General features: G+C 37.8%; 1 protein-coding gene across 2 annotated transcripts in view; it reads left to right on the top strand.

Moving 5' to 3' along the window:
- Megf9 (multiple EGF like domains 9) overlaps positions 1–17,998 on the top strand; it is a 99,325-nt gene that overhangs the window by 38,715 nt on the left and 42,612 nt on the right. For both annotated transcript variants that reach the window (XM_051188039.1, XM_051188038.1), the window contains exon 2: positions 11,141–11,342. In XM_051188039.1, coding sequence (XP_051043996.1) covers positions 11,141–11,342 — 202 coding nt within the window. The remainder of the gene's footprint in view (positions 1–11,140; positions 11,343–17,998) is intronic.

The raw sequence follows: 17,998 nt of genomic DNA, 5'->3' as shown, positions 1-17,998 counted from the left end.
TGACTGGCAGTGATGAAAGTGTCTTATTTAGGCCACTGGGCATCAGGTGTCTATTGCTGTATGACAAAAAAAAATCACAAATCTCAGAGTCATGAACCAACATTAGTGGTTTATTTCTGTTTCTGGACGGTTTTATTTGTTTCTTCTGAGCGTACTCATTATTTTAGTTTGCTTTTCTCTTGCTGTGATAAGACACTGGCAAAAGGGAACTTGAGGAAGAAAATATTTTATTTATTTTACAACTTCCAGGTTACAGTGACTCCCAGGTCATTGAGGGAAGTCGGGGCAGAATTCAAGCAGGAACCTGGAGGTAGAAACTGAATCAGGGAACATAGAGGAATGTGAATTACTGCTTTGCTTATGTTTTACTTCAGTGACTTACATGCTCAGCTGTTTTTTTTTTTATATCACAAAGACCCTCCTGCCTAGGAATGACATTGCTCACAATGGTCTTAGGCCCTTCTATATCAATTAGGAGTTAAAAAATGGCCCACAGGTATGCTCATAAGACAATCTGATGGAGACATTTTCTCAATTGAGGTTCTCTTTTCCCAAATGACTAATTTGTATTTTGGTGACAAACCAATACATCCATCTTGTTACATTGGCACGTTAACTGGAGCCAGAGAATCTAAGATGGGCTCATTCATGTTTGGTGCCCCACTGAGGATGGGTGGAAAACCAACTTTTCTGTCCATATAATTTCTTTAGAAATTCTTTTAAATTAGATTGATTTATTTTGCTTTATGTGTATTTTACCTGCATGTATGTATATTCACTATGCATGCGATTGGTACCCTCAGAGGTCAGAAGAGGATATCAGATAGATCCCCAAGAACTGGAGTTAGAATTTGTTGTGAACTACCCTGTAGGTTCTAAGAATTGAACTATCAACTCTGCTAGAGCAACAGATGCTTTTTACTCTTGTTCTAGCTCTCTAGCCTCCTGTCTGTAGAATTTTTTATTCTTCCTTCTCCTCTTCTATTTAATCCTCCTCCTTCTGTTTGGTCTTTCAAAACAGGGTTTCTCTGTATAGCCTTTGGTTGTCCTGGAACTTGCTTTGTAGACCAAGATGGCCTCAACTCACAGAGATCCACCTGTCTCTGCCTCCCAAGTGCTAGGACTAAATGTGTGCACCACCAACTCCAGCAGAATTTCTTACTGTATAGTTGATTAGCACAGATTTCTCAGTGGCAACTGGGTCTTAAACTAATGAAGGCAGGAGATATAAAGTTCTCTGTGACCAGGTTTGGAGCTGTTGCCTCACTTACGCCTTATTTATAAGGCCAGATCAGGGGTTTCAAATGGACACTATCTTTTGATGAGAAATTACAGCAACATCATAGTGCAAAGGAGGTATAGACACAAACAAAATTCATTGAGAATCATTATAAGGTTCTTCAGTGATCGGAACACAAGCAAAAGGGTAAGAATGAACAGTACATTCTCAGTGAATACTTAAAGAATTACTAAAAACTTAAATGGAGACTTAAGGACCCAGAAAAAGAAAGAGGAGGTGTGAGAGTGTAGCTTAGTGATGGAGCATGTCCCTAGCATGTGTGATTCTCTGGGTTTAATACACATGCACGCACGTGCACACACACACACACACACACACACACACACCAAAAGGAAGAAATAGCAAAAGGTTAGGAAGGCTGATGTTTTGCATCAGTAATTTTCAGGAATTCAGAAAAGATTACAGAATATTGAAGAACACTTGGTTTTAAAAATATAATCTATTTTATTTTGAGACATTTTATTTGGAAGATAAATGGTTGTTACATGGGACAGAAGATTAAGGAGAACATATTTTAGGCTCTTAGGGTACATATTTGAAGGTAGAATCTGTAAAAAGTAAGATTGAAAAGGTAGAAATTGAGTTAAGTAAAAAGAGGGCAGAATCATGGAAAGAGATGGGAGAGTATGTGGTAAAGAGCACAGTTGGAGAAACCAGTTGGTTCATCTTGAAGGAGCTGGACAGCCTGAAACTGGAGAGAAAATTAAGTGGTTATACAAATGGGGGGAAAATAGTCTGTGTTCATGAAACTGGAAATAAAATCATTTGTATTTCATAAAGAAAAGTATTTTCAGAATTACTGGGGTTACTGTTTAAACAAATTTCTAGATTATAAAGCAAGTTTCTATGAGCCAATAGCAGTATAGATTATTTGACACTTTATATGTTTATTTTTCTAAGGTGGATGATGAGAATCAGAGAACATGCCGGAGCACTCTAGACTCATTAAAGGGCACAGAGCTAGCCAATGAGCCCTAAAGTATGACTTTAAGTGGTTATGGCTTTGTCTAATGGCGTTTCCTAATTTATCAGGTCCTGGTTAGTTGCTTGATATATTTATTTTACTGAGTATTGAATTTCTTACTCAAGATCCCTATGTCCCAAGGTTGTAGTGGATAACAAAGAACACCATTCGTGTTGTTTCTTGTGTTATGTCTAATATATGTAGCACATGCTCAATAACTGGTGAAATCATTTTGTTATTAGTAGTAAAAGTTAGCTGTAACCTTCTTGAACTCTGTAATCTTGTCCCATTAATTAGATGAATTATTCTTGTATTGCAGAATTCTGGCAGTGAGACAGGGGTAAGCCACACCAACAACATAGCCTTCATTGTGATATAAAACAATTTCTATAAAAACTTTGTTCTTTATTCTCAAATGTCTACCATAAAATAAATTACTGTAGAAAATTGTGATGGAGAGTTTTGTGGATATTTTAAAAAGTTAATCTTAGAGCTTTTCTTTACAAGAAATGGCTCTTAAACTTTCCACATTTCTGTGAAACCTGCTTTAACTCAAGAAACTCATCAGCTCTAACACTGTTTCCCAGATTTTCAAATATTTATGACCTACCCTAGCATAATATAAACATGCAATGTAATTTGAGTATCAATGCTATGGTAGAATAAGACATGTTATAAAAGCAACAACCCCCCCATTCCTTTTCCTTAAAATAAAGCCTTTCCAAGATTCCTTTTCTCCAAATATACAAAAATGAAATAGTCTTAATTAAAGAAATAAAAAAGTACATTTTGAACGCACCATAATTTTAGGAAATCAAGCCCATGGTCAAAGTATGTGTTCTAATCTTTTAGAATCACTTGATGTGGTCTGAATCAGCAATTGACATGGATGTCCCTCCCCCACCCAGACTTTTGAGTCTGAGGGGTCTACAAGCAACCAGGTACCATTGTACCAAGTACTCCCCGGGGTCTCTAGGCCCTGGTACAGGAAAGAGGAAAGTCTCTGCACCATTACTTATGGCTAGGGTGGGGCAGTGTTCAGGTGACTCCTGTGACTCAACCAAGAGCCCTGGTGCTGAGCATAGGGTGGGGAGGTAGAAGAGAGGAAGAGGCAGAATGGTTTGTGGGCTTGGGAGAGAGGTGGATCAGGAGAGGTGAGGGTGGTGAAGAATGGGCTGAAGGGAATGACCAGCTGGCTAACCAAGTCTAGAGAGATATGTGGGCCAGGACTATGGCCAAGTGCTAGGTCTTAATCCAAGGCCCTAGAGCAGCCTAGGGAGCCTGAGTTAATTTCTTTGGCTCCTGTTTCCATTAAGGACCCTGTAAGGTCCTGTGTTGGGATCACATTGGTGTCCAAGGGCCACACTACTGCACAGGGAAGACATACCAATCTGGGTGCCTGAGGTCTGGGCTACAACCTGTGAGCATGTTAGGTATCTAGGGGTTATGCTGGTACCAGTGCCAGGTCAATTGGGTGGCCAGGGCTGTCAGCTAGGGTCATGGCATCTTCTGGACCAGGGCTGCAGATAGACTTGTCTGAGCCCATGGCCCTGCCACATTCAGGGTCTATGTTGGTGTCTGTGGCTCTGAGACCATCAAAGACTATGCCAATGCTGGGAGTCTAGGCTGCCATCTGGAGCCATGTTAGTATCCAAAGGCAATGCTTCTGCAGAGGCATGCCAGTCCAGGTTCCCTGAGCTGCCACCTGGGACCATGGTGATATTAGGGCCAGGCTGCTGCCTAGCACTAAGACTGGGTCTGTGATCCTACCACAGCCAGGGTCATTATTGATATCCGTGGGCCTTGTTGCCACCAAAGGCCACATAGATGTGAGGGCATGAGCCACACCTGTGACAATAAGGGCCTCCAAGGGCTATTCTGCCACTGAGATGTCCTAATCAGGGTAGCCTGCACTGTTACCCAGGACCATGATGTCATCTGGGCCAGGACTGCTGCTGAGGGCCATGTCTGGGAGGCCCTACAACAGCCAGGGTCTGAGTTGATGCCCAGGGCTTCCAAGGTCACCAAGGACCATATGGAGGACTAGGATCTTGTAGGCCCCCTCTGATAATGTCAGTGTCTGAGAACAGTGCCTCGCCCAGGGCCATATTGATCTATGTGGTCTGTGCTGACTCCTGGAGCCATAAAGACATCCTGGTATGGGCTGATGCCTAGGCCATGTCTAGAGCTGTGGCCTTGTAAAGGCCAGAGTCTATGGTGGTATCCATGGCTCCAGTTGCTACCAAGGGCTCTGCAGATACCCAGGGTCTGACCAGTCACCTGGGACCAGGTTGATGTCTGGGAATTAAGTTGCTGCTGGGAGCTATGCTGATCTGAGGCTCATATGCTACCACTGGGGCTGTGGTATCATCTGAGCTGATGCTGAGGGCCATGTCTAGGCCCGTGGTCCTGCTGCAACTGGGGTCTGTGGTGATGTCCTTGGCTGATGTTAGCATGGAGGTCATTGGGGCCTTGCTGTGCTGAGCCAGCCATATGCTTCACTGTCCCTGAGATGGCTGGTCCTTTTCCTAATTGGATATTGCAGTAGATAAGCTTGCTCCCCCACCCAGAGGAGAGCTCACCCTGTGCTCACACTTGAAAAAGATGGCCTCACCTCTCAACATAGGTGTGCACTTCACCTGGGAAGCACACTAGAGCTGACCCTGTGATTGAGGACACAGGTGAGCCAACCTTGAGGGCTTAAGACCCATGGTGATATGGGTAAGGGAAAGATACCTTGCCCCATCTACCCCTTGCTACCTGTAACAGGTGAGGGAGCTGGCCCCAGGATGAGAACTAGCCTTGGATCTGGGAGGCTGAGAGCAAGAGAACTGGTCCCAGCTCCTTGCTGTAGGCTTCATTGGGCGAGGTTAGCTGAGGCAGTGCTGGGGAGCTTATCTGGGAATTGACAATGAAGGAAAGCTAGCAAGTTGACCAACCCAGCTACCAGCCCGGGCTAGAATAAGGGCTATGAGTTGGCCTACCCCAACAGCTACCAAACCTTTTTAATAGTTGGAGCATGTGAAGGGAACCCACCTACAGATTCAAGACAGCAGGGTCTCTATGACACAGGACCACAACAAAATATCCAAGAGGAGCCCAATGAGAGCCCATTATCAGTGGTGTAGCAAAAGCCAGAGGCCTCAAGCCAGACCAATGACTCCTGTAATAAACACTTGCAAGTAAAGATGGACAAACTAAAGGGTAAACTGTATCTCAGTGGACCATACTAGAGCTTCCACAAGATTATTCTTTTTGTTGTTTTTATTTTTGTTTGGTTTTATTATTTATTTGTTTCTTTGTTTTTTGGTTTTACTTTTAAACTTGGTTTTGTTGGGGGCAGGGTGGGGGGAGTGTTGCAAGAGCAAAATGCAGATTCAAGGGACCAGGGAGATAAATAGGATCGAAAGGCATGATGTGAAATCCACAAAGAATCAATGAAAGGTGGTAAAAAGACAAACAAACAACAAAAATCCCTACCAAGAGCAGTTTTTCATTTTCCTATTCAAATCTTTGGTTTACTACTTTTATAGTTCTTTTTCCTTTATAAAGGGATAACACACTATTGTACAAAGTGGTCTGAGTGAGCCTTTGAACATCACTGTTAATTCTAAGATTTATAACATTCAGAAAGAACTTTAGAAAAAAGCATGGGGGAATGGCATGTTAGCTAGGATGTGCTAGCAGTTTAGAAAGCACATACCTATCTTTTTTGTTTTGTTGTTGTTTGCTTGTTTGTGTAATTTTTGAGATAAGAGCTCTGATAGTTCAGATTAGCATAAAATTGCTATGTATTCAGGGCTGGCCTTGAACTTCTGATTGTTCTGCTTCTATTTCACAGCTGCAGATATCAAAAAAAAAAAAAAAAAAAAAAAAACACTGAAAATTCTCTATGTGTGATCCTGGTGACTGAACTCAGAACCTCAAGCACTCTAGGCAAAATCCCCTTTCATGAGCTATATCAACCGGAGCCTTTTTACTATTTTGAGACAAAGTCTCACTAAGTTGCCCAGGTTGGCCTCAGACTCATAATCCTCCTAAACAGCTTGGATTGTAGGCATGTGGCACCACTCCCAGCTGAGCAAAGACACAGATGATAAAAGTTAGAGAGAAAAACATGCCCAGTATGTAGGAAGCCCCTAAAGGTCAGTTATATGTTAAAGAGGATAATGTCCTTCCAGAATAGGTATTTGCATATGAAGAAGAGATGGGGTCTGCAAGAAAAATCTCCCCTGAAAGCCAAAGAGATTTATCTCTTGATCTTTTTGCTGAGGAACATTTCAAGTAATGTGATGTTGAGTGTAGATTGAGTGATTCCCATGATACTTTTACATCAAAATCATTTCATAAACTCAAGTCCTCAAGGGATCTACTTCCTGGGCCTTTACATTTCTATTCTCAAACACTTAAAGCAGCTTGGTACTAGATTTGGGGGTTTTGTTTTGTTTTTGTTTTTATATGGGGTTCAAACTTCTATATAACATTGTTCTTAAAAAAAAAAAAAAAAAAACAGACAACAAAAAGTTGCCTAATATTGTAGTCTGTCTGTGAGCACTTGTATTACTCCTTCTAATTATGTCTCTGTAGAGTTTTCCCCTAGAATTTCAAGGTCTAGCTACCCATTTGACAAACAGTATTCCATATTCACTCCAAGGAAGCTGAATGAGCTTTTCATACTGTCTGTGATTAGCTTCTGTTATTTCATTTCCATTAGTGTGCACTGGTAACTTACCATTAATCATGTCATAGCTCCTTTGTGTTACTCTGATGTCTGTGATTCTCCCTCATTAAAAGTCAGTACTTGCTCTGTTGTTCAAGGCTACAGGTCCTTCCTATTACTTTATCAGCTGGAATTTCTTTTTTTTTTTTTTTTTTTTTTCATTTTCATAGAATTTTCCATTAAGGGGATTGCACAATTTCTGCATTACATCCCGTGGTTCCACATGAATGCCTAGAATTTTAAAAGGTCTGAGATTTTTCTTACAAGTTACTAAATTACCTTGTTCACAATGTTTCATATTTATTGCATCTGCTCATCCTTCATTTGGCATGTGCCAATTTTATTTGAGGACCATCTCTGAGATAGATTCCAAAATTCTCAGCTATAATTTAAAAGATGCCTATACCTGTTCACATTTTCTCTAGCTTCCTTTCCTTATTTATTTTTGGGAGATTATCATGATATTGCATCATTCTCTTTTCTATCATTGAGTTGGTCTTTTGAGCTCAAATATTTGTCACTCACTTTGTTACTGTTAGTATGGTATACTGTTAGTATACCATAAAACTAAGGGTATCTAATCAATATATATATATATATATATATATATATATATATATATATATATATATATTCATTCTTCTTGAAACTCTGTCGTTATGAACAGTTTCCATGTCAGTCCCAAAATAATAGAGACGTTATTAGTTATAAAGCTGTTGGCTGGTTACTAGCATTTCTTATTGGCTAGCTCTGTCTTAAATATTAACCCATTTCTATCAATCTAAGTGTTTCCTCGTGGTCTTATCTTACTGGAGAAAGGGTCTGGATATCTTACTTCTCTCATCTCCTACATCTTGACTCCTTTCTACTGCATCTCCCAGAATCCTCCTTGTCTCCTAGTCCCACTTATCTTGCTTTCCTATTGGCCAACAGGGCTTTATTCATTAACCAGTAAGAAAAACATATTTACAGAATGATATTTCACATCATTCTGTCTTAAATCCTTCTAGTCTCTTCACTATATCATAGGCATATATATCAGTACTGTGTATAACCCATTATATATAGGCAATTGTAACAGTACTACTTCTGTTTTCCAGATATTGTCCAAAAATGATCTTAACCATAGGCCATAACAAAGCTGTGTCCTGTCAATCTAACATCTAAATTACATTTGTGCTATTTTGTGTGGTATCACTTTCCACTCTTTTCCAACTCTTACATTAGTTATAACAGTACTTCTGGCCACATTTTGGAGCTATAATACAAATGCTATTATTCTGCATTATTTACAGATGAAAAAAGGAAAGCAAAGTAGAGTAACTTGCCTAAGACTGTACAGTTATTAAGTAAGAAGACAGGATTTTAAACTTTTACTCACTGTCTCTACAGTCTCTTTGCCTTGCTGTCCTTAAATTTCTCTCATATGAGAGCTACAGAAAATGTGTAGTATTTTGTTTCATAGTGATAAAGTAAATTTCAGCTTTTTCTTGGAATAGAAGTTGTAATTTGATTGTGTGAGAGAACCTCCCAAAATGTAGCACAAAATGAACAAAGATTCAGAGATAGGCTTGATGAGTATTTTTAGGGAATAATGAAAACATTGGATTTACCCTAGATATAATAAATTGCCAGTAATTTTGACATTGAAGGTTTATCCATTAGAACTCTATTAAAAATACTTAGTTTTTAAAATATATAGATTTTTAGGTTAGATTAAAAAAAATACTGCTAATTGGGACTAAGAGATAACTCAGTAGTTAAGAGCACTGGCTGCTCTTCCAGAAGATCAGGTTTGATTTCCTAGCACCCTCATGGAGACACACACCTATCTGTAATTCCAATTCCAAGGGATCTAAACTCTTTCACCTCAGCAGGTACCAGGCACATGTATGGTACACAGACATACATGCAAACAAAACACCCACATATATAAAATAATAAAATAAAATAATTTAAAAAGAAAATATGTCCTAAAAAATAAGATAGTGCTAACTATATATAATTTATTGAAAATGTGAATTCATTTTTAATAGTAAAAACTTTATTAGTAAAGAAATATTAAAATAGCAGTATTTATTGTAGGGCTTCTTCACTTTTTTTTTTTTTTTAAGACATTTCTGTTCAGTCCAGCATTACTTGTTTAGTATAACAGGTAATGAAACTTGGTCCAGCAAGAAGTATTGGATATATGTTCAATTTCTGTCAAATTCCAGAAGAGAGATGTTATTTTATTTTGTTTTAGTCAATTTTGGTCCAGCAGAGGTCTTGCCATGACACGTTTGCAAATTACTGAATGTGGCTTCATTATATTAAAAAAAGACTACCCACAAACCCAAAGTATATGAGTATGTGCATGCATGGATAAGTGTGAGTGTGTTTACTGTGACTTGCATCAAGGGCCTTTCACATGCTAGGAAAATGTTTCACTAGTTATTATCCTCAGGCCAAAAATAAGAATCCTGATTCTGAGGTAAAGCTGAGTTCTTTCCCTAATCTTGGAACTAAAGATATTTGAACATCCTATTAGGTTTTATAGTTTGCCACCCATGCTTGAAATATTCAAAAGAAAACAAATTATCAACTAGTATATTCATTATGTCAACAGATTCAAAGGAAATGGGACTGATATCAAAGCTTAGGAACTGATAAAGCATGGGAGTTGTCCAAATGGGGATTTTTTTAATTATTATTTTTATTTTATATATCAATCCCAGTTCCCTCTTCCTCCCTCCCTCTTACCTTCTCTCCCCCCTCACATGCACCCTGACCACCCTCCCCTCCCACCCCCCCACCCCCATTCCACATGTAGGGTTATGCCATCCAGGTGGGGTCATGTAAATCTGACAAGTCATTTGAAGTAGGGACTAAGACTTCTCTCCTCTCTCTAGGTTAAGGGAGATGTGTCCACAAGATCCTTTTGTGCACCAGGAATACATCCTGGTTCCATTGTCTGAGGTCCCTTAGACTGCTCAGTCCTTCTAGCTGAGACCCATATTCAGAGGGTCTGAGTCAGTCCAAATGGGGATTTTGTATGGAAATTTTTGTTTTCACTTATATGGATATGTTATTTTGAAACCTATTTCTCTTTCTAGAATAAAAAATTAAACACCTTTATAACTTTCTATGTAAGACTCTGGATTTGCTGCTGTCTGATTTTTTTTTTTCTTAAATGATCAAGAATAATGTTAAGATTACTTTCACAAGTTAAATTTTTATCACTACAATTCTATTTTACATAGTGCCTTAACTATTCACAAATATAGTTTTTTCTTTCACCGACTTTATCCCTATTTGGGAATGAAAGAAGCTGGTCTGTAGAATATACACAACATTTTTTTTGTACAAGCTTGCAAAGTCCTATGTTAATATATTGTTAAAAATATTTTCCCCTTGCTAAAATAAGTAGAAATACTAGCAAAGACTCCTAAACAAGTATTTGCATTACAAGGCTAAAACTGGAGCCTTCTAAACCATTTTCATTCAAAGAAAAAAAGAAAGAAAAGAAACCTGTTTGAAATCTACCTAAGAAAATGCTTATGTTCTAATATTTTAATTTAGAAAAGATACTTGACTTGGAATTGATTTCTCATTAGGGTGAACTAGTACTTCTATCTCTGGGCTTATTGTTTACTTCCCTCTCATTTGAGTTTTTATTCTTCATTTCCTTGTTAAAACATTAAACTTCTGATTCCAGCTATGACACAGTTTTATATGTATAGCTTACTGGACTTAGTCCCCTGAGACTCAGGCCTTTGCTGCTCACAGGAGAGTGATTTATTATTTAACATGCTGTCATTTCCAGCATGTACTCCAAGAGCCATGTAGATAAGGCAGCTTTTGGAGGCTTTAGTTCAGAACACACACACACACACACACACACACACACACGCACACGCACACGCACACGGGGGGAGAGAAGAGACGGGGCAGCTAGGGTAAAGAAGTAAGCAATGAAAAGTACTGGAGAGGAAATTGAGAATGTCAGCTTTATAATTAAACTATACACATGTTCTGTACTCTGCTGTATACATTTCCCAATTTAAGTAAACTGAATAATATAGGAAGTCAAAACCAGAGTTAATTTTATCTGACCTCACAAACGTTTATTAAAAAAAACAAGGGTTTCATAATGGCTCCTTTCTTCCCTTTTCAGAGTATATATGTAACTGTTCTGAGGTTGGAAGCTTGGATGTGAAGCTCTGCAACCAGACATCAGGGCAGTGTGAGTGTCATCCGGGTTATCAGGGTCTTCACTGTGAAACCTGCAAAGAGGGCTTTTACCTGAATCACACTGTCGGTGTCTGCCTGCCATGTCACTGCAGTCCACATGGATCTCTTAGTATCCTCTGCAACAGGTAAGCAGCAGAGGGTAGAGGTGAAGTCCATTGTATTTTAGTAAGGAAAAAATGTACTGGGGAACTAGGAGGAGTCAGAGGAAGAGAGTAGGGGATATGGATGGCTAAAATTACATATATGTGTGTGCATATATATATATATATGTGTGTGTGTGTGTGTGTGTGTGGGTACATATATATATGTATGTATATAATATATATATGAGTAAAAATGAATTAAGGTTTCCATTGTAGAACATCAGTCATTTAATTAAAGGGGCAAACCATTGTGTCATAAATTTATAAAAGGTTTTATAGACCTTAATTCTGTCACTTGTCTATTATATTTAAAGTCAGGATTATAAAACTTTTGTTTTCTGTTTAGTTCTTTAAGAGGACCTGGGTTTGTAATAGTTTCTCTAAGTTTCCTGAAAAAAATAATATTAATGAAGGATTCTATGTACAAAAAAAGGGTTCCCTTTCAGGCATTTCTAGTGGAATACCTTATTTATTAATGTGTGGCTGCAGATTAAGGAAACATATTCTAAATTTACTTTTTTCAATTATAAAAGTCTAAAATTTGCATATACTGTTTATTGTTGTTGTTGTTTTTGTTTTGCTTTCTTACTGTGGGATGCTGCCATTGCACTCATGCAATGTGAAGGTCAGAGGACAACTTATGGAAATTGGATCTCTATTGGTATGGATCCAGGAAATTGAACTCAAGTCATTAGGCATAGTGGACAGCGTCTCAACCCATTGAACATCTCAGCAGTCCTACATCTATTTTTTTAATGAGTGGGTGACAGACTTTATTCTTGTGGAGGTGGAGGGGAAATACCAAATTAAATTATCTTCTATTTGCAGGCGATCTAATCTTATGGTACCTTAACATATTATCTGACATTAGCTTTATACTACACAAAAGCAGTTATTCTTTGACATTATATGAGTAAATACCTGGCTTTTTATGGACCACAAGGCAAAAAACTGAAGAGCCAACCTTACATAGTGACAAGAGCATAAATAGTAGAGTTAATGTAATCTGGATATGGGCCCAGTATCTGGAGCTGTTTCTGAGCTGCACTGTGCTGTGGGCAGTTCCTCTCACTTCATTGACTTGGTTTCTTCTCAAGGCTTCTTCTCAAAGTTAAGTGAGTTGGTATTTATAAATTGTTTAGCACACATAAATCTAGAAATTCAGATTTATCTTCATTTCTAAGGAATATTGTTAAATTAATTAAGGGAATTTTTAAAAATAGTATTTTAAAAAATTCTTTGAGACTTTCATATATGCATACAATGTATTTTTATTATATTATCCCATAATCCTTATAATGGACTATTTTAAAGGAACTTTTATAGCTCCTTGGTTTAAAATATTCTTTAGAGTTTACCAATACATATTTTAAATGCTTCTAAACTATCGAGTTATTATACAATAATATATGTGCTTGTACTAACATATAGAAATGAATTTGACTGAGAAGTTTATAATTTGAAATGCAACAATGTTGAATGTTTATGATATTTAGTATCTTCAAAGTTAATGTTGCCTTAATCCTCATAACTCTTTATATATAGGTTAGTATATCACAAAGATATTAAATGGTAGAAAAAGAATTCCAAATTCTGTCTTCCAAGTACAAGTCCTAACTTTACCACTGAACCACATGTTACCTATAATGAGAAGACTGATACTCTGTTTTTTTGTTTGTTTGTTTGTTTGTTTTTTCACTATTTAGCCCTGGCTGGCTTGGAACTCTTAAACCAGCCTCTCCTCAAACTAATGGAGATATATCTGCCTCTTCTGTCTCTGTTTCTGTCATTTCTTTCTCTGCCTCTCAAGTCATATTCAGAAACTCCTCACTTATTTTATTGTAGTATGAAGTGACTGAACCCAGGATCTTGTATATGCTAGACAGGCACTCTACCACAAATTTAAACCCTCAGGTCAACACACCTACCATTTTAATAGGTAGAATGCTAACAAGCTGATAATTTTCTGACTAGCTTAATAACTTGATTAAAATATATATACTTTCTGAATTTCAGTGTTTAAATTTATAAAATATGATCTATATATTCAAAATGATGGATATCTATGAAAATTAAACTTTTGTGTGGTATATACGCTGAGAGCAGTATATAAGTTCAGCTCAATAATTCCATAACTTTAGGAATTGAATCTGATTTGTTTGTTTTGGTTTTATGTATAAGTGATAAGTAGAATTAGTGCTTCACAAAAGTGAAGGATTAAGTCAGCCAGGCTGGGATATGAGAAGAAAAAAATGGAGTTCTTTGCTACTAAGTTACAGAATAAATTATTCATTATAAAAGAAAAAAATCAGCTTTTTTTTTCTATTGTCATAAGCCTAGTTATGACATGGAAAACTAATAGTCTATATTTTAGAAAATGATTATCTAAAATTAATTGAATATATGCTAAACAGTTACCTTGCTCTGCACAGTTATTCATTTAATCTTCATATCAAACATATGAAGTAGACACTAGCATTGTAGTTATTATTACATTGCAGCTTTGAATATTTGCCTGGGTAGTAGCTAGTAAAAGATAATGAGCATTGTATTATTGAATCCTGATGCTTAACTGCTAATGCTCAAAGTACTTGAATTGTTAAGGAACTTTTTCCAGTTGCCTTCTGGTATTCAGATCCTAACCGTGGTGATGTAATTCATACTAAATCATAGCTAATCCCAGTGTGGGTATAGTAGATTTAGGAGGTAAAAATCAGCCCTGTGAATAAGTTTCTTATGTGATACTTATGTTGCTTTCTCCTTGCAGTAGCAACTTGAAGTAAAAATATAATTTTATTTTTATCAGGAAACATATATTCTATGCAAAACTAAGGACATAGACTACTAAATAGAAAGTAACACAAAAGAATATCTGCATGCAAGCATTGCTTATAGCTGAGCATTTTAGCTACCAAAGGAATGGATTCTTTTGGGTTCTGATTTAAGAAAGTACAGAGATAAGACCTTATTTTGGGGAGGGACCCAGAATTAGAGAATTTTATAAGATGATGCAAGATGAGATACTTCAGCTCTTAATTCCTGCCAAAATCTTTTTTTTGTCTTGACCTCTCTGTTCTCATTAACAGTGAGTAGAAGTAGAGTTCTAACATGACTCTCTCACACACTGAAGGTCTACAGAACAAACAACTGACTTTTTTAAAAATTTATTTCCCTATTCTTTCTGTCCGTATATTTCAGTGGGAGTTGCTCCAGTGAGGGTAGATTTTGGCTCTAGGAGCCAGATGTGGGTTGAGCAATGTCTTTGTATGCAAACACAAAGTCCTCTATGTAGAAAAGGTCACGCCCTCATGTCAGCATTGGTGTTCTGGTCTGTTTCATTGGAAAAAGTTGGTCTGCAACATCTGAACTTTTTTATTTTGGATCACATTCTTAATGTTTTCCTAATTCACATTCTGATCTTTGATAGAGAAGAGGCAATATTTTATACAAAAAAAAAAAGCAGTCTGCTAGTAATATCCTAAATCTCTTCATATATACTTCTTAAGAAATTGTCAGATCTGACTGTATAAATAATTAAATGTATCTGCCATTTTAAAATGTGCATAATAGATTAAGATACATTATTTGGTGTTTTAGATTATCTTAATAAGGTAAGTTCGTTCATGATCTAATATTCTTCTCCTTAAAATCTATGTTTCCTATGCAAATCAAAACAACTTTGAAATACCATCTTACTCCTGCCAGAATGGCTAAAATTAGAAACACCAATGACAACTTATGCTGGAGAGGATGTGGAGTAAGGGGTACACTCCTCCACTGCTGGTGGGAGTGCAAACTCGTACAGTCATTTTGGAGATCAGTATGGCGGTTCCTCAGGAAAATGGGAATTAGTTTGCCACAGGACCCGGCAATCCCCCTCTTAGGCATATACCCAAGTGATCCACATCCATGCAGCAAAGACATGTGCTCAACTATGTTCGTAGCAGCATTATTTATAATAGCAAGAACCTGGAAGCAACCTAGATGCCTCTCAATTGAAGAATGGATAAAAGAAGATGTGGCACATCTATACAATGGAATACTACTCTGCAGAAAAAAATAATGGAATCTTGAAATTTGCTGGCAAGTGGATGGCACTTGAAGAAACCATCCTGAATGAGGTAACACAGTCAAAAAAAGAGGAACATGGTATGTACTCACTCATATATGGATTTTAGACCTAGAGCAAAGGATCACCGGCCTATAATTCATACCGCCAGAGGAACTAGGATAGATACAAGGTGTATTCTAAGAGATTCATATATGGTCCCTTACAGAAGGGGGAAGGGACAAGTCCCCCAGAGCACATGGGAAGTGTGTGTGGGGGGACAGTGAATGGAGAAGGAACTAGGAGAAAGAGAAGGGAAGGAGAGGAAAGCACGTGTGACTAGGAAGATTGAGTCAGGATAGGAATAGAAGATGAGAGAGAGAGATAATGAGAGAACATAAAAGAGGGAGCCATTATTGGTTTGAGGAGAAAACTGAGCCTAAAGAAAGGTCTAGAGACCTACAAGACTGACTCCAACTAACAATTTCAGCAACAATGGAAAGGCTACCATTAATGCCCTTCCCTGATAATGAGATCAACAACTAACTTATCCACCATCATGGAACCCTCATCTAGTACCTGTTGGGAACAGAAGCAAACACCCATAACTAAACACTGAGTCGAACTAGAATCCAGATGTAGAGAGAGAGGACAAGACCAGGTTGCAGAAACACATAGAGACAACTGACATGAACAAGGAGGAGCTAACAGGCCCCCAGACTGATAGCTGGGAATCCAGCATGGGACTGACTCAGACTCCCTGAACATGGGTCTCAGCTAGAAGGACTGAGCAGTATGAGGGAACCTGAGACAGTGGAACCAGGATGTAATCCTGGTGCACAAAAAGACCTTGCAGACACATCGCCCATGGAGGGATACTCCCTTAACCAAGAGAGGAGAGAAGTCCTAGTCCCTACTTCAAATGACTTGTCAGATTTACATGACCCTACCTGGATGGCATAGCCCTACATGTGGAGTGGGGGGGGGATGGGAAGGGAAGGTGGTCAGGGTGCATGTAAGGGGGCAGAGATGGTAAGAGGGAGGGAGGGAAGGAGGAAGGGGGAACTAGGATCAACATGTAAAATAAAAATAATTAATTAATTAATTTAAATAAATTCATGTTTCCTGCTATATAATGTACCTTATTTATTTGCTTTTTCAATCTTTGGATGCTCCAACTTAGAAGACAAATTTTAATAATGTCATAAACCAAGGCCAAAATTAATTTCAAATAGAAAGATGCCAGATCTCCTCCGAGGCTTATGTTCATATAGAGCACAGAAAATCATTTTTGGTTTGTAGTATTTAGGAGTAACTGCTGGTACAAAAAAAAATCACTGCTTTATTATGCAGGTCTAGAAGATTTTAAAAGCTGTTTGATTACTAGAAACAACAATGTGGAAAGTTTTGTTATTTCATCCACTCATTGTTTCATGGAATATAGACATTGCATTTGCCAGTCATGTCAAAAGATACTGTCCCTGTTCTCAAGAAGTTCACTGATTAGTAGAAGGGTAGCTGTGAAAACCAAATGTTAGAGCTTTCAGAGTATGCCATTAATTCTGGAAGATCTTATTTCTTGAAGGCAAAGATTGGTAGTGGTAGGGAGATAGGGTTGAAAGAGAATAGGAAATAAGACTCTTGTCTGTTTTTATTTTCTGTTGTATCCCCAAAGCTTTGCTATAGTGGACATCAAATAAGCATTTGATGAGTGAACAGAATAGATGAATGAAGAATAAAGAGACCTACACTATGAAGGAGCTAATATATCATCACATTCACTAAATACAATTAAATAGCAGGTGATATGAGATTTGCTTTCTAGAAAATCATCTGCCAACCATCTGGTGAACAGAAAGACTATGCTCAGGCATGGAGACCAGTAAGAAAGCTGTTTAACAATGTAAGGAAGAGAATATAAGGTCTTAGCTAAAGCACAGAGAAGGGAACAAATTTAGTGTTAAATGGTTGCTTTAAATGTATGAAGTGATTGATGGATCAGTACCATGTATCTCTCTTGCTTGAGCATAGAAGAGAAAGAATACTCCATTGCCAGATGAAAAAAATACAGATGTAAGGAGCAAGGTTTTTCGGCCCGCCGCTGGTCTTGTCCTGCCACCGCGCCAGCCCCAAATAAAGCACAGAGACTCTGTATGGCCAGTTACTTGTTTCTTATCGGCTAGCTCTGTCTTAAGTATTAACCCATTTCTATTAATGAGAAACATATTTACAGAATGACATCTCCCATCATACAGATTTAAGGTAAATTGAAAAAAGGTAGTGATGCTGTTTCATTTTACTCATGTAGATTTTGAAATGACTGAAAATTCAAATAGAGATGTCTTGTTGATACTTTCTTATGTGTTCTCTGTGAAAGTCAAGAAATATTCTAAGTTATTTTTAAAGAAGTTTTATTTTAAAGTCTGTGTGTGTGTGTGTGTGTGTGTATGTGCGTGTGCGTGCATGGGTGTGTTCAGGTGAGTACAGGTGCCTGTGGAATTCAGGAAAGGGTATCAGAATCTCTAAAGTTGAACTAACAAGTATCTGTGAGCCATGTAATGTGGATGCAGAGAACTGAATTCAGGTTTGC

This window comes from Phodopus roborovskii, unplaced genomic scaffold (genome assembly GCF_943737965.1).
Source record: "Phodopus roborovskii unplaced genomic scaffold, PHOROB, whole genome shotgun sequence".
Classification (NCBI taxonomy): domain Eukaryota; kingdom Metazoa; phylum Chordata; class Mammalia; order Rodentia; family Cricetidae; genus Phodopus; species Phodopus roborovskii.
This window is presented reverse-complemented; position numbering and strand designations above follow the sequence as displayed.